This window comes from Pristiophorus japonicus, chromosome 8 (assembly GCF_044704955.1).
Source record: "Pristiophorus japonicus isolate sPriJap1 chromosome 8, sPriJap1.hap1, whole genome shotgun sequence".
Lineage (NCBI taxonomy): Eukaryota > Metazoa > Chordata > Chondrichthyes > Pristiophoridae > Pristiophorus > Pristiophorus japonicus.
Genome location: NC_091984.1, coordinates 79816098 through 79843774, shown reverse-complemented (window position 1 = coordinate 79843774; position 27677 = coordinate 79816098). Strand labels below are relative to the sequence as shown.

Genomic DNA, 27677 nt, shown 5'->3' with positions numbered 1-27677 from the left:
AAGTGAACTGTAAACAGGATACCACCTGGCCTGAGCAAAGGTCTCAGGCTAATGACAATAGATTGTGGTCACATCAGTCATGCGCTTCTTCCGGTAATGGAGGCGGTACCTTAATGTTACGCGAGCTCGGCATAAAATATAGGCGAGCGATTATGTGACGCGGAAGGGAAATAACTAATCAGCCACTGTGCACGCAGGCTTTAGGCTAATCAAATTGTGCCATAGGATCGTGCATGAACATTTAAGTGTATAAAAGGTTGTTTGAAACTACGTATCAATGGACAGTGACCTGGCTAGACCCATAGCAGGTCACCTCCCCACCGGTGCGAATAAAGACTGCTTGAATCTTTGAACAGAGACCTGGTGTCGAGTATTTATTTTAAATACTCCACTTCAAAACATACAAAATTCTTACAGGGCTTGATAGGATAGAAGCAGGGAGAGTGTTTCCCCTGGCTGGTGAGTCTAGAACCAGGGTTCAGTCTCAGAATGCGTCAGCCATTTAGGACTGAGATGAGGAAAAATGTCTTCATTCAGAGGGTGATGAATCTTTGGAATTCTGCTGTGGAAGCTCGGTCGTTGAGTATATTCAAGACAGAGATCAATAAATTTTTGGATATTAAAGAATCAAGGGATATGGGGATAGTGCAGGAAAGTGGAGTTGAGGTGGAAAATCAGCCATGATCTTATTGAATGGCGGAGTAGGCTTGAGGGGGGCAAATTGCCTACTCCTGCTCCTATTTCTTATGTTATGTTCTTATCAGAGGAACAGTGGATGCACATGCTAAGCTTCACCAGGAAGACAACAACAGAATTCTGTGCACTGCTTCAAGCAAACCTGCAGCTAAATGTCGGGGCTTACCTGGAACTGCCAGCGGTTCTCAAAAAAAAAATTAACTCGTGTGTCTCGGGCTCCTCAAGGGGGCATCAGGAACAGTCTACCTGCAGTGCACATGCGCATCAAGCAAGTGACTAATACATTGTTGGCACAGCTAACAATTAAATCATTTTTAGTTCAATACAATGCAAAGTTGCATGTAGTAAAGGGAGACTTCAGTGTTACACACTGGTCATTAGTGACGTTTTCAAACATTTCCCCAGATGATGCAGAAAGAGCAAGATTTGAGTCTGTCATACTTAATTTGGCCAGACACAAAGACTGTGGGCAGCTAGAACTATTCTCCAGCTTATTAGATTCTCAAACTAGTAAAGATTTTTTTTTTGATCTTGAAATTTCTTGAAAACTGCATGGTGCAACATTACTATCCCTGGAAAGAGAAATATCATTTGGCAGAAAAGGCCTTTATAGAGTCAACAAATGTGCATAAATTAACATTTCCTCTACCTACTTTGCACAAGGAATTTAAATCAATTCACATCGAAATCAAGAAAGGGGGCAGACTTAATTGTTTAGTGTGGGACTTTGCACAGCAGGAGTGCACGTTGGGAAATCAGCCACAAAGGTCATTAAAGAATATGGACACACAGATTTCTGTATCCAAATTCCCAATAAGCACCCCCATCACATAAAATTCTATTACCAGAAGGTCTAATTCATAACATTTACCTCAAATTCTCATTCAACAACACTTTTCTCCTCAAACAGGTTAGACACCATCAATGCACATTACAAGAACATAAGAAATAAGAGCAGGAGTAGGCTATATGGCCCCTATTGCTCCGTCATTCAATGTAATGGCTGAACCTTTACATCAACTCCACTTTCCCGCCCTATCCCTCGATTCCCTTAGTGCCCAAAAATCTATCAATTTCAGTCTTGAATATACTCAACAACTGAGCATCCACAGCCCTCTGGGGTAGAGAATTCCAATGATTCATAGCCCTCAGTGAAGAAATTTCTTATCTCAGTCCTAAATGGCCAGCCCCTTATCCTGAGACTATGACCCTTAGTTCTAGACTCTCCAGCCAGGGAAACAACCTCTCAGAGGGCTTGACAGGGTAGATGCTAAGGATTTTTTAACGTTTCAATTAGATCACCTCTCATTCTTCTAAATTCCAGAGAATATAGGTCCATTCTACTCGATCCCATAAGACAACCGCTCATTCCAAGAATCAATCCAATGAATCTTAGTTGCACCCCCTTCAAGGTAAGTACATCCTTCCTTAGGTAAGACGACCACAGTACTCCAGGTGTGGTCTCACCAAAGCCCTATATAATTGCAGCAAGACTTCCTTACTCTTATACTCTAACACCCTTGCAATAAAGGCCAACATACCATTTGCCTTCCTAATTGCTTAACTTTTTGATTTGAGTACAAGGACGCCCAAATCCCTCTGAATTCTGACATTTACTAGTTTCTCATCTTTAAAAAAAAATAATGACCCAGAATTTGAAGTAGGTAATAACAGCGAACAAACACTGTTTGCTATTATTAGCCCTCTGAAACTGACCGCAACTTCAGGGTGTTGCGCATGCGCATCCTAACATAGAAATCCTGAAGTTATGGTCAGTCATTCGTTGCTCAGACACTGACTGTACAGTGCCCACCCACCCCACCAGGCGGCAATCAATATAATCTATCAAATTATGGAAACTGACGAAAACTTCGGCTCTTCCACGGCAGTATCAGTGTTAAATACCCCATTAAATGTTAAACCATGTTGGATTAGGTGTAACTGGGGTTTTAACAGCATACTGACTGCTAAACAAAAGTTATGGTCCTGAAAAGCTAAATCTTAGTAGCACAATGAACAAATATGCAGTTCAGTAATTCAAGTGTAGATACAAAAATAAATGAATGTACTAAACAGAACCCAATTAACATACTAGCTTTGGAAGTTTATATTAGTTACCGAAAATATTTGAAGAGCTCTGTAGCTTTAAAATACTGACTGCAATGGAATAGTCTTTTTTTGGTTAGTATTTAGTCTGTTATTTTTCTTCTAAGCCAAGTCCTTGAATTCTCAAATTCAGATATATTTGAGAGGCGCAGGTGGTGCAATAAATCTGGTTTCATTTTGTATTTGACCTTCAGCACAGCTATCTGAAAGCTAACAGCCTCTTGCTACTGGGCAAGCAATAAATGTCAACTGGATGTAGTTGAGAAGCCTTTGTGGAAACAACTGCTGGCAGCAATTCCCTCTTATGAGGTATAAGTGTTCTAATTAGCATATCCACTAGTAGCATAGTTTGACATTTCCAAAGTCCATTAAGTATCTATTTGTACTGTTGGCTCATTTAGTTTTGTAATAAATTGATGCTGAGACACCTTAAATAGCTTTTATAAATGTCAAGTTACCCGTTCTTGCTAAAATGCATTATTGGTATTTGGTTTCGTTTGTAGCTTAAAATGGCTTTAAATAGTGACAATTTTAAGAGGTCGGCAAGAAATAATACCATATCCTCTTATAATTATGAGGGCTGAAATCATTGCTTTTGTAAGCATATCAAAAGTTTGATTTAGGCCATCAAGGCCAAGGTTTATTTGGTCTACAGAAATCATTCATTTATTTCTCTACAAATAACAAATACATTTTATTTTCAAAGTGTACTTCAGGAAATAAGGCTATTATGTTAGGTAAGGTTGGATTCTTAAACTAATATTCTGATATCAATATTGAATTTGTATTTGGGTTCATAAAAAGATTCTCAGATATGCAATGCATTTTAAAACTGAAATACCACACTCTGTTTTCCAGGTTTCAAAAAACTAGACTTGTGGTTTTATATCAGCAGCATGAATAGAAATTCTCATTGGTGATGTAATAATCTAGATTTCTGATGGATTGGAAATAGTTAATAGGCAAACAAAGTGTAAGTTGCTAATTGCCATGAATTCAGGATATGACAAATAATGAAGAGCAAGCCCCCGAAGATTGGATAAAGATATAATACAGTCACTGCAATCATGTTCAGTCAGCCACCAATTAGTTATTCTTAACTTGAGGCAATGCAGAAGTAAATCTAGTATTCTTACATACTTGTGCCATTGAAAAAAAAACTCACGATTAGAACATACAAATGCATCGAACAAAGATCATTAGATCCAGCAAGATTACACTTTCTACAGATAAAATGCAACTTACTTCATAAATACTCTACATAAATACTCAAACTTAAAGAATAATCATGCAAGTCTCCAGAACATTCATACATCCATATATTTCCAAAATTTATTCCTGGACTGCTGGCTTCCAGACAATATTTCCTCTTCACCCATATGGCACCCGGCAGTGCAAGGGTTGCTTTGACTATCGGCACTTTTATTTCTTTTGTTTCCATTTAGAATTCAAAGCAATTATTTAACAGAAAAGGTACTCACTTCTCAGTGAAAAGGTAGAGTTGTGTTTTTGCTTAAAACAGTAATTAAGTGTGTTTTTCCCCACACATAACCGCTATTAGTTATCTGATTTTAGTTCAGAAAGCATTCAGCCAAGAGACAAACAATTACAATACTTGTGTTCGGTTATATTTATAATTCTAGTATGGTTATTCTTTTACACTTTTCCCAGTGTTGCGAAAACTCGGCAAATACCAGGACGATCCAGTGAGTGCCGCCATACACCAGGGTTCCAACTCGCCTTCCCACACCTGCCAACATGCTGGAAAACCTCCACTTCTACCATAAGGCTATCAAACTCCAGGATCCTAGTCCAGTGTCTCCCTCTCTCCACCCCAACTAAATACCAGATACATCTTGCCAACCATATGTTCTTGTGTATCCTGAGCTTTCAAAAAGATAAGAGATAAAACTGAGCACACAAGTAAAGACAACTTGATTTACAGGTTTCATAGAAAACTGGACAGTGCATTTCAATAAATCACAGCATGTCAAGTAATAAATAGACAATTTGATATGATCACTATAAATAAGTGGTTCTGGTGATAATTCATTGCATATTAAATGGCACAATGCCTGTATTATAAAATAACATCTCTTCTGGCTCATTGCAAGCAAGGCCACAGGAGAAAGCATGCAGCTGTATATCACACTCTGGCATCACATTTTGATTAGCTGGAAATTAAAAAAACAAAATCACAACTTGTAACTATCCATTGCCACTGTCACCTCCAAACTCAAGCAATCCTGTGCTCCTCTGACCAGCCTCTCATCCACTTCCCTCCATAAACTTCAGCTCATCCAAAACATGGCATCCCGTATCCTATCTCGCACCAAGTCACACTCACCCATTACCCCAGCCCTCGTTGACCTACAGTCACTCCCGGTTCCACAACAGCTCAAATTTAAAATAGTCATCCTAATGTTCAAATCTGTTAATGGCCTCATTCCACCCCATCTCTAAATCTCCACCCCAAACACTATTCCTTTGAATCTGGCCTTTTATGCATCCACCACTCACTTCAACCCACCTTTTGGCAGCTGTTCTGAATTTCCTTTTGCATCTCTACCTCCCGCTCCTCCTCAAAGACCCTCCTTAAAATCATGTCTTTGACTAAGCTTTTGGTCACCCCACCTAATAGCGCCTCTTTTGAATCAGCGACCACTTTTTTTTGATTACGCCTCCATGAAGCATCTTGGGGAAAAATGTTTTACATTAACACCGCTATATAAATGCAAGTTATTATTACATTGTCAGGCACTCAAAAGTCCGCCAAATCTGAAACTCAACCAATCAAATCACAGGAACATACAGGACAGAAAACAACCACTTCAGTACATCTGGCCAGTCCTTGAATTCAAAAACATATTATAGTTCCTTGACCTAAATCCCTCAAAATTATTTTCTTGCCAAATGCTTGTTCCTCTCCCTTTCCAAATTATTGTTATAAGAACATAAGAAGAACATAAGAATTAGTAACAGGAGCAGGCCATCTAGCCCCTCGAGCCTGCTCCGACATTCAACAAGATCATGGCTGATCTGGCCGTGGACTCAGCTCCACTTACCCGCCCTCTCCCCGTAATCCTTAATTCCCCTACTGGTTAAAAATCTATCTTTGACTTGAAAACATTCAATGAGCCAGCCTCAACTGCTTCCTTGGGCAGAGAATTCTACATATTCACAACCCTCTGGGAGAAGAAATTCTTTCTCAACTCGGTTTTAAATTGGCTCCTCCGTATTTTGAGGCTGTGCCCCCTAGTTCTAGTCTCCCCGACCAGTGGAAACAACCTCTCTGCCTCTATTTTGTCTATCCCTTTCATGATTTTAAATGTTTCGATAAGATCACCCCTCATCCTTCTGAACTCCAACGAGTAAAGACCCAGTCTACTCAATCTATCATAAGGTAACCCCCTCATTTCTGGAATCAGCCGAGTGAATCGTCTCTGTACCCCTTCCAAAGCTAGTATATCCTTCCTTAAGTAAGGTGACCAAAACTGCACGCAGTACTTCAGGTGCGGCCTTACCAATACCTTATACAGTTGCAGCAAGACCTCCCTGCTTTTGTACTCCATCCCTCTCGCAATGAAGGCCAACATTCCATTCGCCTTCCTGATTACCTGCTGCACCTGCAAACTAACCTTTTGGGATTCATGCACAAGGACCCCCAGGTCCCTCTGCACCACAGCATGTTGTAATTTCTTCCCATTCAAATAATATTCCCTTTTACTGTTTTTTTTCCCCCAAGGTGGATGAACTCACACTTTCCGACATTGTATTCCATCTGCCAAACCTTAGCCCATTCGCTTAACCTATCCAAATCTCCTTGCAGCCTCTGTGTCCTCGACACAACCCGCTTTCCCACTAATCTTAGTGTCATCTGTAAATTTTTTTGCACTACACTCTGTCCCCTCTTCCAGGTCATCTATGTATATTGTAAACAGTTGTGGTCCCAGCACCGATCCCTGTGGCACACCACTAACCACTGATTTCCAACCGGAAAAGGACCCATTTATCCCAACTCTCTGCTTTCTGTTCGCCAGCCAATTCTCTATCCATGCTAATACATTTCCTCCGACGCCACGTACCTCTATCTTCTGCAGTAACCTTTTGTGTGGCACCTTATCGAATGTCTTTTGGAAATCTAAATACACCACATCCATCGGTACACCTCTATCCACCATGCTCGTTATATCCTCAAAGAATTCCAGTAAGTTAGTTCAACATGATTTCCCCTTCATGAATCCATGCTGCGTCTGCATGATTGCACTATTCCTATCTAGATGTCCCGCTATTTCTTCCTTAATGATAGTTTCAAGCATTTTTCCCACTACAGATGTTAAACTAACCGGCCTATAGTTACCTGCCTTTTGCCTGCCCCCTTTTTTAAACAGAGGTGTTACATTAGCTGCTTTCCAATCTGCTGGTACCTCCCCAGAGTCCAGAGAATGTTGGTAGATTATAACGAATGCATCTGCTATAACTTCCGCCATCTCTTTTAATACCCTGGGATGCATTTCATCAGGACCAGGGGACTTGTCTACCTTCAGTCCCATTAGCCTGTCCAGCACTATCCCCCTAGTGATAGTGATTGTCTCAAGGTCCTCCCTGCCCACATTCCTGTGGCCTACAAATTTTGGCATGGTTTTTGTGTCTTCCACTGTGAAGACGGAAGCAAAATAATTGTTTAAGGTCTCAGCCATTTCCACATTTCCCATTATTAAATCCCCCTTTTCATCTTCTAAGGGACCAACATTTACTTTAGTCACTCTTTTCCGTTTTATATATCTGTAAAAGCTTTTACTATCTGTTTTTATATTTTGCGCAAGTTTACCTTCGTAATCTATCTTCCCTTTCTTTATTGCTTTATTAGTCATTCTTTGCTGTTGCTTAAAATTTTCCCAATCCTCTAGTTTCCCACTAACCTTGGACACCTTATACGCATTGGTCTTTGATTTGATACTTTCCTTTATTTCCTTGGTTACCCACAGATGGTTATCCCTTCTCTTGCCGCCCTTCTTTTTCACTGGAATATATTTTTGTTGCGCACTATGAAAGAGCTCCTTAAAAGTCCTCCACTGTTCCTCAATTGTGCCACCGTTTAGTCCTTGTTTCCAGTCTACTTTAGCCAACTCTGCCCTCATCCCACTGTAGTCCCCTTTGTTTAAGCATAGTACGCTAGTTTCTGACACAACTTCCTCATCCTCAATCTGTATTACAAATTCAACCATACTGTGATCACTCATTCCGAGAGGATCTTTTACTAGGAGATCGTTTATTTTTCCAGTCTCATTACACAGGACCAGATCTACGATAGCTTGCTCCCTTGTCGGCTCTGTTACATACTGTTCTAAGAAACAATCCCGTATGCATTCTATGAATTCTTCCTCCAGGCTACCCCGTGCGATTTGAGTTGACCAATCGATATGTAGGTTAAAATCCCCCATGACTACTGCCGTTCCTTTTTCACATGCCTCCATTATTCCCTTGATTATTGCCCGCCCCACCGTGAAATTATTATTTGGGGGCCTATAAACTACGCCGACCAGTGACTTTTTCCCCTTACTATCTCTAATCTCCACCCACAATGATTCAACATTTTGTTCATTGGAGCCAATATCATCCCTCACAACTGCCCTGATATCATCTTTTATTAACAGAACTACCCCACCTCTTTCCCTTAGAAACATACAAAATAGATGCAGGAGTAGGCTATTCGGCCCTTCGAGCCTGCACCACCATTCAATAAGATCATGGCTGATCATTCCTTCAGTACCCCTTTCCTGCTTTCTCTCCATACCCCTTGATCCTTTTAGTCGTAAGGGCCATATCTAATTCCCTCTTGAATATATCCAATGAACTGGAATTAACGACTCTGAGGCAGGGAATTCCACAGGTTTACAACTCTGAGTGAAGAAGTTTCTCCTCATCTCAGTCCTCAATGGCCTACCCCTTATCCAAAGACTGTGTCCCCTGGTTCTTGACTTCCCCAACATCGGGAACAATCTACCCGCATCTAACCTGTCCAGTCCTGTCAGAATCTTGTGTTTCTATGAAATCCCCTCACCTAGAATAATATGTTCAGTTTTGGTCTCCTAATCTGAGGAAGGACGTTCTTGCCAAAACTGAACACTATGGGGTCAAGTTTCGGCCGGCCACTAGAACGGCGCACATCGGAGTGGCCCGCCTAATTTATAGAACAAAGATTGCGCCGAATACTTACCTCGCGATTCTCCAATAGCTGTAGGTCCGATTCCACTTCGGCGCGATGCAGCAGGAGCTGCTGGGGGTGGAGCTATAGCCCTGCGCCGAACAGTGCCGGCAGCTGCGCGCGTGCGCAGTAGATGCCGGCGCCCTGTCTACGGGGTGACGACCCGATCCCAGGCCGAAGGTACGTCGCCCCTATCCTCAGCCGAGTGGCCTGCGCATCTTACTCGGCGGCGGGGATCGTCCGCCCTGCATCTCGTTGGGGCGGGCCCCGCCCAAAGAGTAGTCGGCAGCCCGGCATCGGCTGGCTGTGTGTGAGCCCCGCATGAAGTCCTCGGTGAGGCTCGGCTTCTTGGTCGTCGGCAGGGCCCACCCGCCCTGCATCTCGCTGGGGCGGGCCCCTCCCGAAGAGTCGGCGGCGGCAGCTGCCCGGCATCACCATCATCTCTTTCGCTCCCCCCCACCCCCCCTCTCTTCTCCCTCCCCCACCCCCCCCCCCCATCTTCCCCCCCACCCCATCTTCCCCTCTCTCTCTCCCCCCCCCCCCCCATCTCTCTCTTCCCCCCCCATCTTCCCCTCTCTCTTCTCCCCCCCCCATATTACCCTCTCTCTCTCTTCCCCCCCCCCCCCATCTTCCTCTCTCTCTCCACCCCCCCCCCCATCTTCTTCTCTCCTCCACCCCCCCCACCCCCCATCTTCTTCTCTCCTCCATCCATCCATCCATCCACCCCCCCCCCCACCCCACCCCCCTTCTTCTCTCCTCCATCCATCCATCCATCCATCCACCCCCCCCCCCATCTTCTTCTCTTCCCCTCTTCTCCCTGGTGCTGGTGAGTAGAAATGTTTTTTTATTTGAGGGATTTAAATTTTTTTTTTTAATTTCTTAAATATATTTGGATTGATTTATTGGTTTATTTATAATTTATTATTGATGGTGGCTCTTTATTTGTAAAAGTGAAGTGTTTAGTGTTTGTTAACACACACCCCACCCCCCTCGTTCCCTACGCCGGATTTGTAACTTAAGCCTGATTTTAAGTGTAGGCAAGGTTTTTCTGAGCGTACAAAAATCTACATTTACTCCATTCTAAGTTAGTTTGGAGTAAGTTTTCACTGCCTAAACTTCTTGCCTATCTTTCTGAATCGTCAGATACCCCTGTATGTTTAATTCCCAGTCTTGGCCACCCTGTAACCATGTTTCTGTAATGGCCACCAAATCATACCCATTTGTAATGATTTGTGCCGTCAACTCATTTACTTTATTTCAAATGCTGCGTACATTTAGGTAGAGTGTTTTCATCCTAGTTTTTAAAACCATGATTTTTAGTTTTGACCCCTCCTGCAGCCCTTTTATATTCAGTGGCCCTTTTTGTTTCTTGCCTTTGGTTTCTTTGCCCTCCACTTTTACTCGTCTCTTTTCTGTCTTTTGTTTTTGTCTCCTTTTTGTTTCCCTCTGTCTCCCTGTATTGGTTCCCAACCCCCGGCCATATTAGTTTAACTCCTCCCCAACAGCACTAGCAAACACTCCCCCTAGGACATTGGTTCCGGTCCTGCCCAAGTGCAGACCGTCCAGTTTGTACTGGTCCCACCTCCCCCAGAACCTGTTCCAATGCCCCACGAATTTGAATCCCTCCCTGCTGCACCACTGCTCAAGCCACATATTCATCTGTGCTATCCTGCAATTCCTACTCTGACTAGCATGTGGCACTGGTAGCAATCCCGAGATTACTACTTTTGAGGTCCTACTTTTTAATTTAGCTCCTTAAATTCGTCTCGTAGGACCTCATCCCTTTTTTTAAAAACTTGTGTCATTGGTAGCAATGTGCACCACGACAACTGGCTGTTCTCCCTCCCTTTTTAGAATGTCCTGCACTCGCTCGGAGACATCCTTGACCCTTGCACCAGGGAAGCAACATACCATCCTGGAGTCTCGGTTGCGCCGCAGAAACGCCCATCTATTCCCCTTATGATTGAATCCCCCATCACTATCGCTCTCCCACTCTTTTTCCTGCCCTCCTGTGCAACAGAGCCAGCCACGGTGCCATGAACTTGGCTGCTGCTGCTCTCCCCTGAGGAGTCATCTCCCTCAACAGCACTCAAAGCAGTGTATCTGTTTTGCAGGGGGATGACCAGATGGGACCCCTGCACTACCTTCTTTGTACTACTCTTCCTGCTGGTCTTCCATTCCCTAGATGGCTGTGGATCCTTCTCATTCGGCAAGACCAACTCACTACACGTGCCACTTATGTCATTCTCAGCATCGTGGATGCTCCAGAGTGAATCCACCCTCAGCTCCAATTCCGCAACGCGGGCCGTCAGGAGATGGAGGCGGATACACTTCTCACACACGTAGTCGTCAGGGACACCAGAAGTGTCCGAGTTCCCACATGGTACAGGAGCATAACACGTGACCAAGCTCTCCTGCCATGCCTTAGCCCTTAGATACAGTTAAATTGGTAACAACAATGTTACAGTTTACTTACTGATATAAAAAATAAAAAGAAAAGCTACTCACCAATCACCAGCCAATCACTTACCCCCTTGGCTGTGACGTCACCTTTTGATTCCTTTCTACTTCTTTTTTGCCTTCTCTCCCCGCTGTAGCTGCACAAGTATGCCTTTATAGGCCGCTCCGACGCTGCTCCCGCCGCTGCCTGTGGAACACCCGCTGGGCCTTTATAGGCCGCTCTGACGCTGCTCCCGCCTCCTGCCGCTGCCTGTGGAACACCCGCTGGGCCTTTATAGGCCGCTCCGATGCTGCTCCTGCCTCTCGCCAACTGCCGCTGCCTGTGGAACACCCGCTGGGCCTTTATAGGCCGTTCCGACGCTGCTCCCGCCTCTCGCCAACTGCCGCTGCCTGTGGAACACCCGCTGGGCCTTTATAGGCCGCTCCGATGCTGCTCCCGCCTCTCGCCAACTGCCGCTGCCTGTGGAACACCCGCTGGGCCTTTATAGGCCGCTCCGACGCTGCTCCTGCCTCTCGCCAACTGCCGCTGCCTGTGGAACACTCGCTGGGCCTTTATAGGCCGCTCCGACGCTGCTCCCGCCTCTCGCCAACTGCCGCTGCCTGTGGAACACCCGCAGGGCCTTTATAGGCCGCTCCGACGCTGCTCCCGCCTCTCGCCAACTGCCGCTGAGCCAGGATAACTTCCTGGGAAGTCCAATCCATATATTCACCACCCTATTGTGTGAAACAGTTATATTTCATCTGTCTATCCACCTTCCATCTTCTGAGCTGCATTCTATGACCATTCATTATCATTCTCAGGGTCATGGTAAACAATTCCTCAGGGTTGATATCCTAGAAGATCTTGAATACCTCAGTAAGATCCACTCAGTTTTCTCATCTCTAGTGCAAACAAACTCAATTTCAGTAATTTCTCCGTTGCGCAGATGCCAGATTATCAGATATGTAGCCCTTTGCTGCATTTTTCCCTTGAGGCCCTTCCAGTAAAATGGTGACCAGAACTGCACACAATACTCCAGATGGGTAAGCAATACCTTGAATATGGCATCACAGCTTGTGAGTTGTGTTCTATCGAATGCACTCTGCAACCCAAGATTCTATTGGCCCGATTTACCACAGCTGCACACTTAGGTGTTTTTTCCCATTGGTCCACCAATACCCCAATCCTTTGCTATGCTGTACCCTTTAGGCAAATACCACTCAGTTTATTAGTGTACTCATTAGAATTCAAAGCCGAAACTTCAAATTATCTGATGCACTAAATTTACACCTTGCTGTGTTTCTAATGTTGCTCTAATAAAATGTTTGGATAATTCAAAAATCAATGCAAAAAAATTATGATTCATCAGAAGTGGACTATTGCTTATTCTAGTTTCCATTTCTCTTTTTGCAATTGTTGACAATGAATGTTATTGCAATTTTCCTGCCTACCTTCCTAATCTATTTAGATTCCTCTGTATGTGATCCGACTGCTATAGATTGTTTCATTCCCAACCCTAACTTGGCATCACTGTTTGACAATTGTCTCCATCCCTGCTTGTAAATCATCAATATACAGTGTGAATCCCCATGGTCCAAGCACTGATCCTTGGGGTACCCGGTGGTAACTTCCCGCCACTCTGGCATACCTCTTCAAACAGCCATTTATCCTTTCAAGTTCCACGTGTTTACTCAGCAACACATTTCTAATGCTGGAAAAAGCTTTCTAATACAATCAAGTTACATATTTCACCTGATTAAACTAACCCCTACACAATTGTCGTAAAATTCCTTTGTTTTGAGACCCTAACCTTTCTCCACAGCCTGGGGCTCGAGTTGATATTGTTCCTGGCGCTATCAATCTATCAACTAAAGAGAATTACCAACTAATCCTATGCCTGCAACTTGCAGTATGCATGTTGTTCCTACCCTCTACTAATCCTTAGGTATATTTTCGCAAATTATTTGAAAATCAACTGGCCAAAGAATTTGAAAACCGTTAATATTAATTTCATGTTAAATATTTTACAAGAAAGCTAATATACAATATTTATTACACACAGGGAAAGAAAAAAAGAGAGCACGCACGTGAGAGAAAGAAAGCACGTACGAATAACACTTTAAAAAGTTAAAATTTGAAAATTGAGTGCACAAGTAAAGGAACAATCAATCAAGGCCACCAATTTTTGGAGTAATGGGAAAAATGAACAGAATTTGATTCCTAAAACACAGGTAAAGATCCCACAATGGCATTTATTAAAAAAATTATTTGATTATTACCAAAGTTAGTGGTTTAGATATTACTACATGGCATAAAAAACCTACGTATGAAACAATGTTAAACTCCACAAGAAATACTATGGCAATATATGATAGTGTGGAGTGCTCACTTCCCCATCACAGTCCCAAAACAACATGCATTTATACAGCACCTTTATCATAAAACCTCCCAAGGCGCTTCACAGGAGTGTTATCAAACAAAATTTGACACCTAGCTATACAAGGAGATATTTGACCAAGCTTTTGATCAACTGTTCTAAGAGGTAGGTTTTAAAAGGAGCATCTTAAGGAGGAGAGAGGTAGAGTCAGAGAGGTTTAGCGAGGGACTTCCAGAGCTTAGGGCCTAGGTAGCTGAAGGCACAGCCACCATTGGTAGAGCGATAAAAATCAGGGATGCGCAAGAGGTCAGAATTGAAAGAGCGTAAAAATCTGAGAGAATTGTAGGGCTGGTGGAATTACAGACAGAGAAAGGGAGGGGCAAGGCCACAGAAGGATTTGAAAACGAGGATGAGAATTTTAAAATCAAGCTGTTGCCGCACTGGGACCCAATATAGGTCAGCGAGCACAGAGATGATGGCTTGCAGGGAACATTAAGACGGATTGCAAAAGTTTCTATAGATATGTAAAGAGAAAAAGGTTAGTAAAGACAAACTTAGGTCCCCTGCAGTCAGAATCAGGGGAAGTCATAACAGGGAACAAAGAAATGGCAGACCAATTGAACAAGTACTTTGGTTTGGTATTCACTAAGGAGGACACAAACAATCTTCCGAATATAAAAGGGGTCAGAGGGTCTAGTAAGGAGGAGGAACTGAGTGAAATAGTTATTAGTCGGGAAATTGTGTTGGGGAAATTGATGGGATTGAAGGCCGATAAATCCCTAGGGCCTGATGGACTGCATCCCAGAGTACTTAAGGAGGTGGTCTTGGAAATAGCGGATGCATTGACAGTCATTTTCCAACATTCCATTGATTCTGGATCAGTTCCTATCGAGTGGAGGGTAGCCAATGTAACCCCACTTTTTAAAAAAGGAGGGAGAGAGAAAACAGGGAATTATAGACCGGTCAGCCTGACCTCAGTAGTGGGTAAAATGATGGAATCAATTATTAAGGATGTCATAGCAGCGCATTTGGAAAGAGGTGACATGATAGGTCCAAGTCAGCATGGATTTGTGAAAGGGAAATCATGCTTGACAAATCTTCTGGAATTTTTTGAGGATGTTTCCAGTAGAGTGGACAAGGGAGAACCAGTTGATGTGGTATATTTGGACTTTCAGAGGCTTTCGACAAGGTCCCACACAAGAGATTAATGTGCAAAGTTAAAGCACATGGGATTGGGGGTAGTGTGCTGACATGGATTGAGAACTGGTTGTCAGACAGGAAGCAAAGAGAAGGAGTAAATGGGTACTTTTCAGAATGGCAGGCAGTGGGGTACCGCAAGGTTCTGTGCTGGGACCCCAGCTGTTTACACTGTACATTAATGATTTAGACGAGGGGATTAAATGTAGTATCTCCAAATTTGTGGATGACACTAAGTTGGGTGGCAGTGTGAGCTGCGAAAAGGATGCTATGAGGCTGCAGAGCGACTTGGATAGGTTAGGTGAGTGGGCAAATGCATGGCAGATGAAGTATAATGTGGATAAATGTGAGGTTATCCACTTTGGTGGTAAAAAGAGAGACAGACTATTATCTGAATGGTGACAAATTAGGAAAAGGGGAGGTGCAACGAGACCTGGGTGTCATGGTACATCATTCATTGAAGGTTGGCATGTAGGTTCAGCAGGCAGTTAAGAAAGCAAATGGCATGTTGGCCTTCATAGCGAGGGGATTTGAGTACAGGGGCAGGAAGATGTTGCTACAGTTGCACAGGGCCTTGGTGAGGCCACACCTGGAGTATTGTGTACAGTTTTGGTCTCCTAACTTGAGGAAGGACATTCTTGCTATTGAGGGAGTGCAGTGAAGGTTCACCAGACTGATTCCCAGGATGGCGGGACTGACATATCAAGAAAGACTGGATCAACTGGGCTTGTATTCACTGGAGTTCAGAAGAATGAGGGGGGACCTCATAGAAACATTTAAAATTCTGACGGGTTTAGACAGGTTAGATGCAGGAAGAATGTTCCCAATGTTGGGGAAGTCCAGAACCAGGGGTCACAGACTAAGGATAAGGGGTAAGCCATTTAGGACCGAGATGAGGAGAAACTTCTTCACCCAGAGAGTGGTGAACCTGTGGAATTCTCTACCACAGAAAGTTGTTGAGGCCAATTCACTAAATATATTCAAAAAGGAGTTAGATGAAGTCCTTACTACTAGGGGATCAAGGGGTATGGCGAGAAAGCAGGAATGGGGTACTGAAGTTGCATGTTCAGCCATGAACTCATTGAATGGCGGTGCAGGTTAGAAGGGCCGAATGGCCTACTCCTGCACCTATTTTCTATGTTTCTATATGACTTGGTGCCAGTTTGGAAATGGGCAGCAGAGCGTTGGATGACCTCTAGTTTATGGAGCATGGAAAAGGGCAGGCTGTCCAGGAGAGCATTGGAAAAGTCAAGTCTAGAGGTACAAAGGCAAAGATGAGAGGTTCAGCAGCAGATGAGATGAGGCAGGGGCGTAAATGAGCACATTATGGAGGTGGGCGCAATACTCTCTCTATGCCATGCAGCTGCATGCTGGTCCCACACAGCCCTGGACCAGCTTGTCCAGTGTGAAATTTTGCACATGCGTGAAACTTTGGGCCCTGTAACCTGTTCAAGGCCATGCATCCCAAAAGAATTAGAGGGAATATTGGGTGGTAGTAGGCAGTCTTGCTGATCAAGCTTCATTCATTCAAATCATTAAATCATTAAATTTATTACATTTGCAGCTTACCCATCAAGATCAGTATGAAAATAATCACTTAGGAATTAACAAGCATTTTACACAAGAACAAAATTAATCACCAGTCTACAAAGTCTACCAATAAGAGAGCACAGCCAATCAATTCACTCAAAATATTTTTGGGGGAAAATGAAATTCATCCAGCAGTCTCCCCATGCAGCCTTGACAAAAGCCAAAAATCAATTTGAAGACAATAAAAACTGTTTTGGCAATTACACATTTCACCTGATTACATTTGATTATAGAATTCTATGGGCTAGAAATTCAATGCATTTGTACCTCCAGTTAGCACCCACGGAACGTAAATGTCTTCCCGCCTGGGTGCTGCGCTAGCAACAACCCCTGCCATATTGGGCGGGAGTTTAACAGCGGTGCTATACCCCAATTGCCTGCGCCTGGAGATCATGATGTCATCGCCACGCACATTGCTCGGTTAGTGCCCCGGCCCTGAAATTCACTTTCGTTCCTGCAGCAGCACCGGGCAAAAGCACAGACTGCTGCACGAGGCACGTCTCGGGCGGCTGGCCACTACCGGGGCAAAAATTAACGGCGATGTGGCAGAGTGAAAAAAATGTTGCCGCTCCTGATCCAATTTCTTCGCGGGGTCCTGGCCGCGATTGCTCAGCCCGGCATTCTGCTTGAGTGCCGGACTGATTGCACGGTACCACTGCTCCACGGTGGTCCAGTTGGTCCATTTTTCTTTTGCAGAGTCAGCAGCGTGGGCCAAGGGAAAAGCCCCTCTGACGCGGCAGCGCTGCACGGCCAAGTGTGCTGTGCTGCTGAGGCGTCCGCCCCAGTAGCGTTCCAGGAAGCAAGTGGAGTGCTTGATTTAGTGCTCCACTTCTTTCCGGGGGCAGTCACCCAAATATTTGGAGAGGGGCGAGACTTCAGCGCCTGCCGCTAAGTCTTACACGTCCCAATTGTTACCGCCGTGAAACGAGGCGATCCTGAATTTCACCCAGTTTCTTGGAATATCCTCACTAATGTTTTATTTGGAAGCCCCAGCCGCTCTTGAATGTTTGGGGTTGATATCCTTCCCAGAACAATCACTTTTGTCTGACTACGATAGTACTTACTGTTTATTTTTCCCAATGTGTGCTAAATTAATTAATGGAAAAGTGGGCAGGCTGTGCTCGGGCGTGCCATTCCTCCTGTCCGATTATCCTCTGTGCTACACCTATGCGATGCTTTACACCCAAGTGCTAAAGACCATAGATGCTTTACACCTAATTGCTCTCTCAACCGACAGCCTGAAAATAATGAGCAATCTACAAAGTTCTCTGATCAAAATAATCCAAACATCCGTTCAATTAACTGAACTTTGTAGCATTAAAATGACACCTTAGCAAAATAAAGCATTGCTTTTACATGGTACAATACTCCTGTCCTTATAAAATAGTGCATCATTCAACTTACTGCAAATAATGCCACTGAAGATTGTCCAGTATTCTATAGAGAAAGAGATGTGCATCTAGCACTCTAGACATCACAAAGTGTCAGAATATTAAACAAACAGTTAGTTCCAACTGAAATCAATTACACACACAATTTATTTTCTTAGGGAAGTAATCGGATTGACCCAGTGCTGGAAACTAACAATTATCATCATCATAGGCAGTCCCTTGAAATCGAAGACGACTTGCCTCCACTCAAAGTGAGTCCTTAGGTGACTGAACAGTCCAATACGGGAATTACAGCCTCTGTCACAGGTGGGACAGACAATCATTGAAGGAAAGAGTGGATGGGACTGGTTTACCGCACGCTCCTTCCGCTGCCTGTGCTAGTTTTCTGCATGCTCTTGGCGACGAGACTCGAGGTGCTCAGTGCCCTTCTGGATGCTCTTCCTCCACTTAGGACAGTCTTTGGCCAGGGACTCTCAGGTGTCAGTGGGATGTTGTACTTTATCAAGGAGGCTTTGAGGGTGTCCTTGAAACGTTTCCTCTGCCCACCTGGGGATCACCTGCCATGTCGGAGTTCCGAGTAGAGCGCTTGCTTTTGGAGTCTTGTATCAGGCATGCGGACAATGTGGCCCACCCAACGGAGCTGGTCGAGTGTGGTCAGTGCTTTGACGCTAGGGATGTTGGCCTGATCTGGTGCGTCTATCTTCCCAGAGGATTTGCAGGATCTTGCAGAGACATCACTGCGGTGACTAACAATCACCTGGCAATCTGCAAACTTCCCTCACTAAACACAAATAACCTCTAAATTAACCCAAGGGCCTTTTGTTCCCCCCCTAACAGGGAGTATAGCCTAATCAGCGGCCTTAAAGAAAAGGCTAGATAGCATTAAACATCACAACTGTGCTCCAGACCCTAGACTGCGAGCAATACAATGGGAGACAGACCTGTATTCTATAATAACACTAAAGAGCAAATTAAATTGAGACCCCAACACCCAAAAAGAATTCAAATGTGGTACTTACATTTAGTCCTGAAGATTTCGGTGCAACACCAATTGGCTGATCTGAACTGACTATTTCCTGAGAGCTATTCACCTGAGTCACCTGCAATTTACAAAAAAGTGCCTATTAAAGCCTGTGACAACAGCGTAGAGAATGAACAGTGACAAGTCATTGTATGCCCAGTAAAAGATTATGGTCCCTACTTTCGCCACGATTGGGCGCCATCCTTCTGGCGTGAAATCCTCTTTTTGCAACTTTGGCAAAAGTTTGTGCGCCGGCGTTCATCAGCGGCAGTTTTTTTTTAGTGCCCGATGACATCATAAACTGGATCGGGCGCAGTCTTTGGCCGTTTTTTCCCCACAGTTAAGGGATTTTCCTCATGTGTGACTTTTTTTTTTTTAAGCACAGCGTACAGTGGCCAAAAGCACTGCAAATAAAACCTGTTAATTTAAGGAAATCGGTGCCGTGCAGAAGATTATATTGGAGAGGGGCAAAGGAAGACAAATTAAAATACAAATGCATGATTATTTTTTCACAGGGAACTCAAATTGGAGTAATGGAAGATTTCTCAGAGGGAACTTTTTCATGGATTTTCATCTGTTGCCCCCCCCCCCCCGCTGTAGTCCCTGCCCGAAAGGACCCGCTCCCCCATTGTAACCCCTGCCCGAAAGGACCCGCTCCCCCGCTGTAACCCCTGCCCCGAAAGGACCCGCTTTCCCACTGTAAACCCGGCCCGAAAGGACTGAGCTCCCTGCTGTACCCACTGCTATCCAGGGCCGAATGGCCCTCCAGCTCTTGCCCCAGGCCGTAAAACTTCAACTCGCAGGGGAAGTGGGACCGGGAGTGGGGGGTGGGGGGGTGGAAGGGCCATTCAGCCTGGGATTGCAGCGGGTACAGTGGGAGGAGCAGTCCTTTCTGGCCGGGGTCACAGCGGGGAAGTGGGTTTCAACTGTCAGTGTGTCTCTGGCAACCTCAGCTTTTCGCGCATGCCCAGAGTTTTTGGCGCACACTTGAAGTTCCGCCCCCAGAATTAATTAACTTTGAGTAGTGCGGCGCCAAAATTACATTTTACTTTGGGGAAAGTTGCGATTTTTCTTGGCGCAATCGGGCAAAACAAAATCGTACGTTATTGTACGCAGCTGCCAAAAATCGGGACAGTGGAAAATAGGGGCCAAAATCATATGCAAGGTTGCCTTCAGGCTAGATAACTGATCCCATCAATTCAACAGCATTAGCAACAATCTGCTCCCCACTGTTAACTTATCCATAGTTTCAAGAAGCACTGGACAGGCAAAACAGAAGACAGTGATTGTGAGTTTGAGGATTTTTTTTCAAAAACTAGGTATTTAAAAAATGTCCAGGCATGGTCACCATCCTTCATCATTTGTAAGAAAGTGCATATGCCACTGAAGTTCATTCATGCCCTCATCTCCAGACTAGATTACTCCAATGTTCTCCTGGCCAGCCACCCATCCTCCTCCATCCGTAAATAACAGCTCATCCAAAAAACCTGATGTTTGTATCCTATAACACACCAAGAGTTCTCACTCCTGTCCTCACTCGCCTTCATTGAGCCCCCAATGCATTAAATTTTAAAAATTGTTTTTTTTTAAATAAAAGAATCCCTCCAAGGTCTCGCCTCTCCCAATCTCTAACCTTCAGCCCTACAATCTCCCACATCCTATTCATCGGACTCCAGTTTCTTGCGCTTCACCTAATCATTGGCAGCTGTGCCTTCAGCCACCTCGGTCCCACTTTCTGAAATTCCCTCCATTTCTTCCACTCCCCCTTTTTAAACCTCCTCTCGTGACCAAGGACTTGCTCACACCTCCTACTCGCTCCTTTAACTTAGCATCGGTTTCCTTTATGCTGAAGCATCTTGGAATATTTTACTATATCAAAAGGTGCTATCATCCTATATGCAAGATGTTGTCTATAAGCATTTTACATCTATTTGAATATTTGTTACCAGTAACATAGTTGGGAATGTTAAAACACAAATTAAATTTACGCAATTCCGTGGACATCTGTATACTTCAGAAAATAGGGACTGAAGAAAATACTACCAACTTGATGAGAAAACACGACTAGCCCTTATTTTTAACCCATAAACAGCACACACAGGAATTCAACTTTCTTCTTTATGTAGAGTATTTAAGAAGATAGAACTTTGTTTTAACAGACTGGCTAGAAATCACCTCAAAAGAGTCAATTCTCGGAGAGAAATTAAATCAGAAAAAAAAAAAGAGAAAGAAGTGATTCTTCCTTTCATTTTGACTCATGAAATAAAACAAAATAAAAATAATTCCAATCTGTCCAAAGGCATCAACCTACTCTAATTGTTTCAGATGTGGGTCAAGCCCCGAGGTAGTCAAATGTCCTGTGTTCTTGATGATACCAATATCAGTCTTGTTACACCTGGTATCAAATTAGCAGTCAGGCTCCCTAAATTTAAAAAAATCATTTGAGCCAGTGACTTTACAGTCGACACTACTTCTAATCAAATTTCCTTCTTCAAACAAAAGATCTTTGAGAGTTGGATAGACCGAACAAAAGAATCAAAACACTGCACAACTTCAAGCAGGAAACTACACTCTTGCCGTACAAGCTGCCATGAAGTTACTGAATGGTTGATGATCAAGGTGTGTTGTTAGGAACATATACAGTAAGCTTTAATTTGCAATAATCTGGGCAATGTGACCTGAATTAATTTGGTGCTAGCATCTGTTGCAAAATATGGAAAGTTTTCCAATTCCTAGCTACTGCAATCCTTACCTTGATGTTTACAAATGTCGAAAATAATTAAGGTACTCATACTGTTTGAACAAAATAATTACATCCACAACATGAAATTTAAGCCAAATTGCCCCAAGAACCAAATGTACCCAAGCTCTCTAGTTGTATGTAGGTTTATGCCCCACATTTTTTCTGCAGACATTCTCCAACTGGAAGTAATTCTGTGATACTGCAGAAAAATAACCAGCAGAGTATTTTGCATTACTACAATTTTACATTTATATATTATTTTTTTTTTTAAATCAAACCACATTGCTTTCTATAAATCAAGAAAGATGCGAAAGTGATGGCCCAACAAAACACAAACACGAAATATTATGAAAATAAATGGATTTGGCAAGTCCTCCTCCCAGACATCATTGAAAAGGCCCATCACAGCCCTACCAATTCTGGAGAAATCACCAATTCCCCAATAGGGAGCCAGAACAAAAAATAATAACTTATTGTGGCAGTAATCCAATCTTGGAGTGTTTATTTGATGAACAAACTTTACAATCTTTAGTCCTTGAGCTTGATTTGTCATTCACCGACAGTTATCCAGCAGTCATTATATATGGGTCCAGAATAAAATAAGCTTTATGATTCAAATTATTTTCCTCCATTTTTACATATTTAAAATTTTTTCTAATACAGATATACTTGCATTCAAAAGGTACACAGTTCTAATAGACCACAGTACTAATGATCTTTCATTATTCTGAATTCAAAATGGTTACACTTACCACAGTGCCATTTACACTCTCAATTTTAGTAGCATTACCAGCAATTGGTAAATTGCCTTCCAGTAAGGTAACTCTCTGGCTGAGATTACTAACTGCTAGATCTATGTGATGCAGCTTTTGGTCATTGTGCGTATGGTAAAACAGGAGGGTGGAATTCACCTCATCTACTTCATCATGCAGGTCCAAGATGTCCTGAAATGTAAAAAGATAAGAAATGTGATCAAAGTCTTAGTTGAACAGCATATTGAAAAAACTATTGCTTTAACCATGTTTTAATTATGCTAAAGTCTACATTTTGTAGCTTGGCCACACCTGTTTGAAACCGTCACTTTGAGAGATTTGCCTCAAGAACTTATTTGCTTCAAGAGAATGGGCGAGAACTTCAGGTACTGCACTTCTATTTGCCATAGGTGAAAATACAGATGATTGACTTAACGATGCATCATCTTTTTCAGGCTGTTCCTCAGTCTTTCTACTCTGTAAATAATTTGTAAGCAATGTAAGGAAAGTGAGAAACTTAAATAATCTTCCAAAATACTATTTATTTTATTATACTGCCTAGTCCCTTGATAGGTCTATCCAGATTTGCTATTTGCCTCTTCAAAGCATGAAACACCTTTTTTATCCTCTGCGCCTGTGGGTAATGCAGCATTCATAAGGCCCAATTTTTGTCCACATTGTCCATTTATAATTTCATAAAAGTTTATTTTTTAAAAAATAAGCCAACATCAAAACGTTATAGAAGTGCCACCTACAGGCCATGATTTGTTTCATGTGAATAACTGACAGTGAACCTGATGAAGAGCTAATTCCAAATAAAAACATTAAGAGCAAATTCAGCCTATGATTTGAGGCAAAAGGAAGTTTGAAAGGCTCAAGAGATTAGCCAACATTAGACTTAAATAACCCTTATATTTCCACATTGGTAATGAAAGACAGTTTTCAATTATGACAAAAAGTGCAATCAGTTCTGGTACTATACTTCTATTTGTAACACTAACTTGAGGACACATCAGGCCAAATCTTCCTAGAAATAAAACAGCGTGTTAATAACACATGCTGTTATTCATGTACAAATCAGTCAGCAAGTTCAGGGGTTGCAGAGATACACTGCGAGTTGTGAATCTCCAGAACTTGCTGGTCGATTTAGGCCACCCCATTGCTTACCTCACACAAGCAGCATCTTGTCTTAGCCCATCCGTTATTTTTAAGAATTTGCACATTACTTGTCCAATAAACTTGCCACAGAAAATTAGGGCTCAATTAATAACATGGTAATTGTCAATGCAATGCCAATCAATCTCTCTGGCTCAGAAAGGGAACAATTTAAACTGTTGAGTCTCATTCCTGCATAGAGTAAATTGTTGTTGGAAATTTACATTTTTTTCAAACTTTTGTCTCTTTTTTTTCTCTCCCTCAATCAAATCTTTCTTTCTCGTACCTGATTTGACTCTAATTCACCCTCCTTCTCTCTCATTCCTCTGTTTCTTTCTCAATCTTTTAATCTCATTATTAAGGAGATACACTGTTGGTCCCATCGTTCACTATGTTCCTAGATGCCCGTTGCCCTCACCACACCATTATCAGCTTGCACTTCCAGCAAGTTAGAGAGCAAATAATTTGAGCTGAAGTGCAGAACATTCACAAACAATTTTACCCTAAATCTATACAATAGATTCCTTTCATTAGCCCAACACACAAATTACTGTACTTGCAAAATTGAAAAAAAAGTTGACTGTTGAAACAAGCAAGCTCTGTATAGCAGAAGATTGCCAAATGCGTACCACTCAACACACATTGTAAGAATAGCCTTTATTGTAATTTCTGGAATCTGCAAGGGTTTTATTCCAAATACATTTCTTCCTACCTACCCGCTACAGAAAATGATCTAATCATTTATATACAAAACTGTTGGATAATGTGCTTGAACTGTGACATGCGTTTTTTTTTTTTTAATTGTTTAATTTAAGAAACTATCACTACTTTTTTGTTGTCTATTTACCGTATTTAACAAATCAAATCAAAATTACGTTCAGCGACTATCGGCTACTAGAATAGTAGGCGAACCAATTACTCGGGCTCTACTTTAGCTTCCTCAAATTTGACTGAAGTCCCTGTTCAGGTTTTCTTCCTCCATCAGGTTTCTCCTTTTGGGTTAGTATGTTTGTTTGCTGCCTGCATCTTTAACTTTTCAGATAATTTCATACTTCAATCTTTTCTCACTCCATCTGACTCGTAATTGTATTCATCAAACCTCAAATTCCTTTAGCCAAAAAATAGGTTGGAGAGCAGCAACTAATCAATCAGAATACAATGGGAATGGGCTGCAGATCATCCATACAACATATGGATGATCTGCAGCCCATATGCACTTACAGCAGACTACAAACTAAAACTCAATCCCTGTATTAAGATGCAGACCAGCTATCCTCAACAACCAATATTACAAATGCAAACTGTTCTCACGACAATGAGATAAAACTTTGCATATGGCTATATATTCTATACATTATTTGGGAGCAGTGGGTTATCAAAACACTTCACTACATCAGGTTTAATTAATTATTTAAATGGATTCTGAGTTGGCATTTTATTTTTCCAGTAAACCACAATTTGTCATCATGCACTCTATTCATATTTTAGGCAAAACTATAAAGAGTAGCATTTTTAAATTGTTTAACACAATTTAATCATGGATCCTATAGCTAAAACACTGACAGACTCAGTGAGGAAGACGTGTACTTAACCCAAAAACCTGGCTACTAATCATATCTTTATCCACTTTTTCCTTAATAGCAGTCATTTTGTCAACAATTTAGTTTACTCTATAATTATATTGATTAATACTTACAATATAGTCCAAAAATATTCCATATACTTTTACATGAAAAAATAAGCACTAGAAAAATAAAAATGAAGTTTTAAGATTGGAATTAAGTGAATCATAACGACCTCAAGCAAGCTGATTATTACACCTGCTCAAAACGTTCATGAATTAAAGAAAAATCCTCGTAGAACACGTCAGATTAGTGCAAGTCATATGGCTTTCTTAAAAAAAAAGATACTGGTTACTGTACAGATCTGCAAAAGCTATTAGTATGATTTAGATTGGTTAGTAAACTATCTTGAGGCGGAAACATATTTACAAATCTTTGAAGATGGTGGGGCAAGTTGATAAGGTGGATAAAAACGCGTATGGGATACTTGGCTTTGTAAATAGGGATATTGAATATAAAAACAAGGAAGTCGTGCTACACCCTTACAAATCACTTGTTAGGCCTCAATTGAAGTATTGTGAACAATTCTCGGCACCACATATTAGGAAGAAGTCAAGGCCTTAGAGATTGTACCGAGGAGATTTAACAGGATGAGGGATTATAGTTATGAAGAGAGATTGGAGCAGCTGGAATTGTTGAAGGAAATGACAGACCCAATTGTGGTATTCAAAATTATATGGGTTTTCTGATAGAGCAAGTATGGAGAAAATGTTTCCTCTGACAAGTGGGTTGGTAACCAAAGGTCATTGATTCAAAATAATTGGCAAAAGAACTAGAGGTGAAAGAAGAAGAATTTTTTTCACATGCGGTTGTTAAGATCTGGAACTACCTGAAAGGGTGGTAGAGGCAGAAACCCTCATGACATTTAAAAAATACTTGAATATGCACTTGAAGTGCCGTAACCTACAAGATTACAGATCAAGAGCTGGAAAGTGGGATTTGGCTGGATAGTTCTTTTCAGGCCAGCACAAAAACAATGGGCCTAATGGCCTCCTTCTGTACCATAAATTTATATGATTCTATTCTATGGAACACACTACCTGAAAGGGTGGTGGAAGCAGATTATCTCGGGACTTATAAAAGGCAATTGGACATGTACTTGAAGAGGACTAATTTGTAGATTTTATGGGGAAAAAAAACTGGGGCGAATGACCTATTTTTGTGCTGTAAGATTCTATGATAATTTGAAGTATTTTCTAATAGTACTTACTGGCTTACCCTATCTCCACAGCTTTGACCTGTGCAGCAGAAACATTTTGTTTAAAAAACTCCTGGTTTAGCCATATCCTCGAGCATCTGTTGGAAAAGTAACCTGCCATCTATTTTAGAACATTCATCACATAGTGGTGGACCCATTTGCAACAGCCATGCTTGGCAAGCTCCAAAATGGAATAATGCTGTTCCAAGACCTCATGCTTTTATTTAGAAAGGTTTTAAATAGTTAACATGCTGGACATCCCAAGGAAACTAATATTGAATCAGGGGCAGGGAACTCACCAAAATAACAGATGTAAAATAGCAATAATGAAGAAAATAATGACACTAAAGAATGACAAATCCCCAGGGACAGATGGTTTCCATACCAGGGTTTTAAAGGAAGTAGGTGAAAATATTGCAGATGCCCGAACTATAATCTTCCAACATTCTCTTGATTCAGGAACCTTTCCTTTAGATTGGAAAATTACACGTCACACCGCTATTTAAGAAAGGCAACAGGGGGAAACCAGAGATTTATACACCAGTTAGCCCAGCATTTGTTGTCTGGAAATTACTAGAGTCTATAACTAAGGATAGAGTAAGAGTGACTGAGCATTTTGAACATTTTCAGCTGATCAGAGAGAGCCAGTATGGAGTTGTAAATGGTAGGTTGTGTGTAGATGGAAGCATAAAATTACAAAGATATATTAATAGATTAAGTGAATGCACAAAACTGTGACAAATGGATTCCAATGTAGGCAAGTACAAGGTCATCCATTTTGGACCAAAAAAAGATAGATTAGAGTACTTTCTAAATGGTGTAAAACTAGAAAATGGAGGTCCAAAGAGACAGAGGGGTCCATGTACATAAATTGTTAAATCGTCATTGCGAGATACGGAAAATAATCAAAAAGATATGATCTCACTGAATGGTGCACCAGGCTTGAGGGGCTAAATGGCCTACTCCTGCATCTATGTTATGTTAAAGCGCATTTGCCTGTGCTATGAAACACCGGGCAGCGAGATGAAAAGAAAAGCAAGCTGCAAATACTAGAACTTGGTTCAAAGAGTGTAGGGTAGGGTGGGAGCAAAAGTGGAAAAGTCAGAGCAAGAATGGGAGGGAGATTTGAAGGGGTAAACCACAAAAATTCAGCAAAAAGCATCCCCAATATATCAATTATC

General features: G+C 42.2%; 1 protein-coding gene across 5 annotated transcripts in view; it reads right to left on the bottom strand.

The window, feature by feature from the left end:
- The window catches only part of efcab14 (EF-hand calcium binding domain 14), a 125907-nt gene that overhangs the window by 56513 nt on the left and 41717 nt on the right, over nucleotides 1-27677 (bottom strand). For 2 of the 5 annotated variants that reach the window (XM_070886969.1, XM_070886971.1), the window contains exons 6-9: nucleotides 25373-25420; nucleotides 22834-22998; nucleotides 22522-22713; nucleotides 19025-19105 (exon numbers count right to left, since the gene is read on the bottom strand). In XM_070886969.1, the coding sequence (XP_070743070.1) occupies nucleotides 19025-19105; nucleotides 22522-22713; nucleotides 22834-22998; nucleotides 25373-25420 (486 nt within the window). The remainder of the gene's footprint in view (nucleotides 1-19024; nucleotides 19106-22521; nucleotides 22714-22833; nucleotides 22999-25372; nucleotides 25421-27677) is intronic. The other 3 variants (XM_070886972.1, XM_070886970.1, XM_070886973.1) reach the window with 3 other exon arrangements.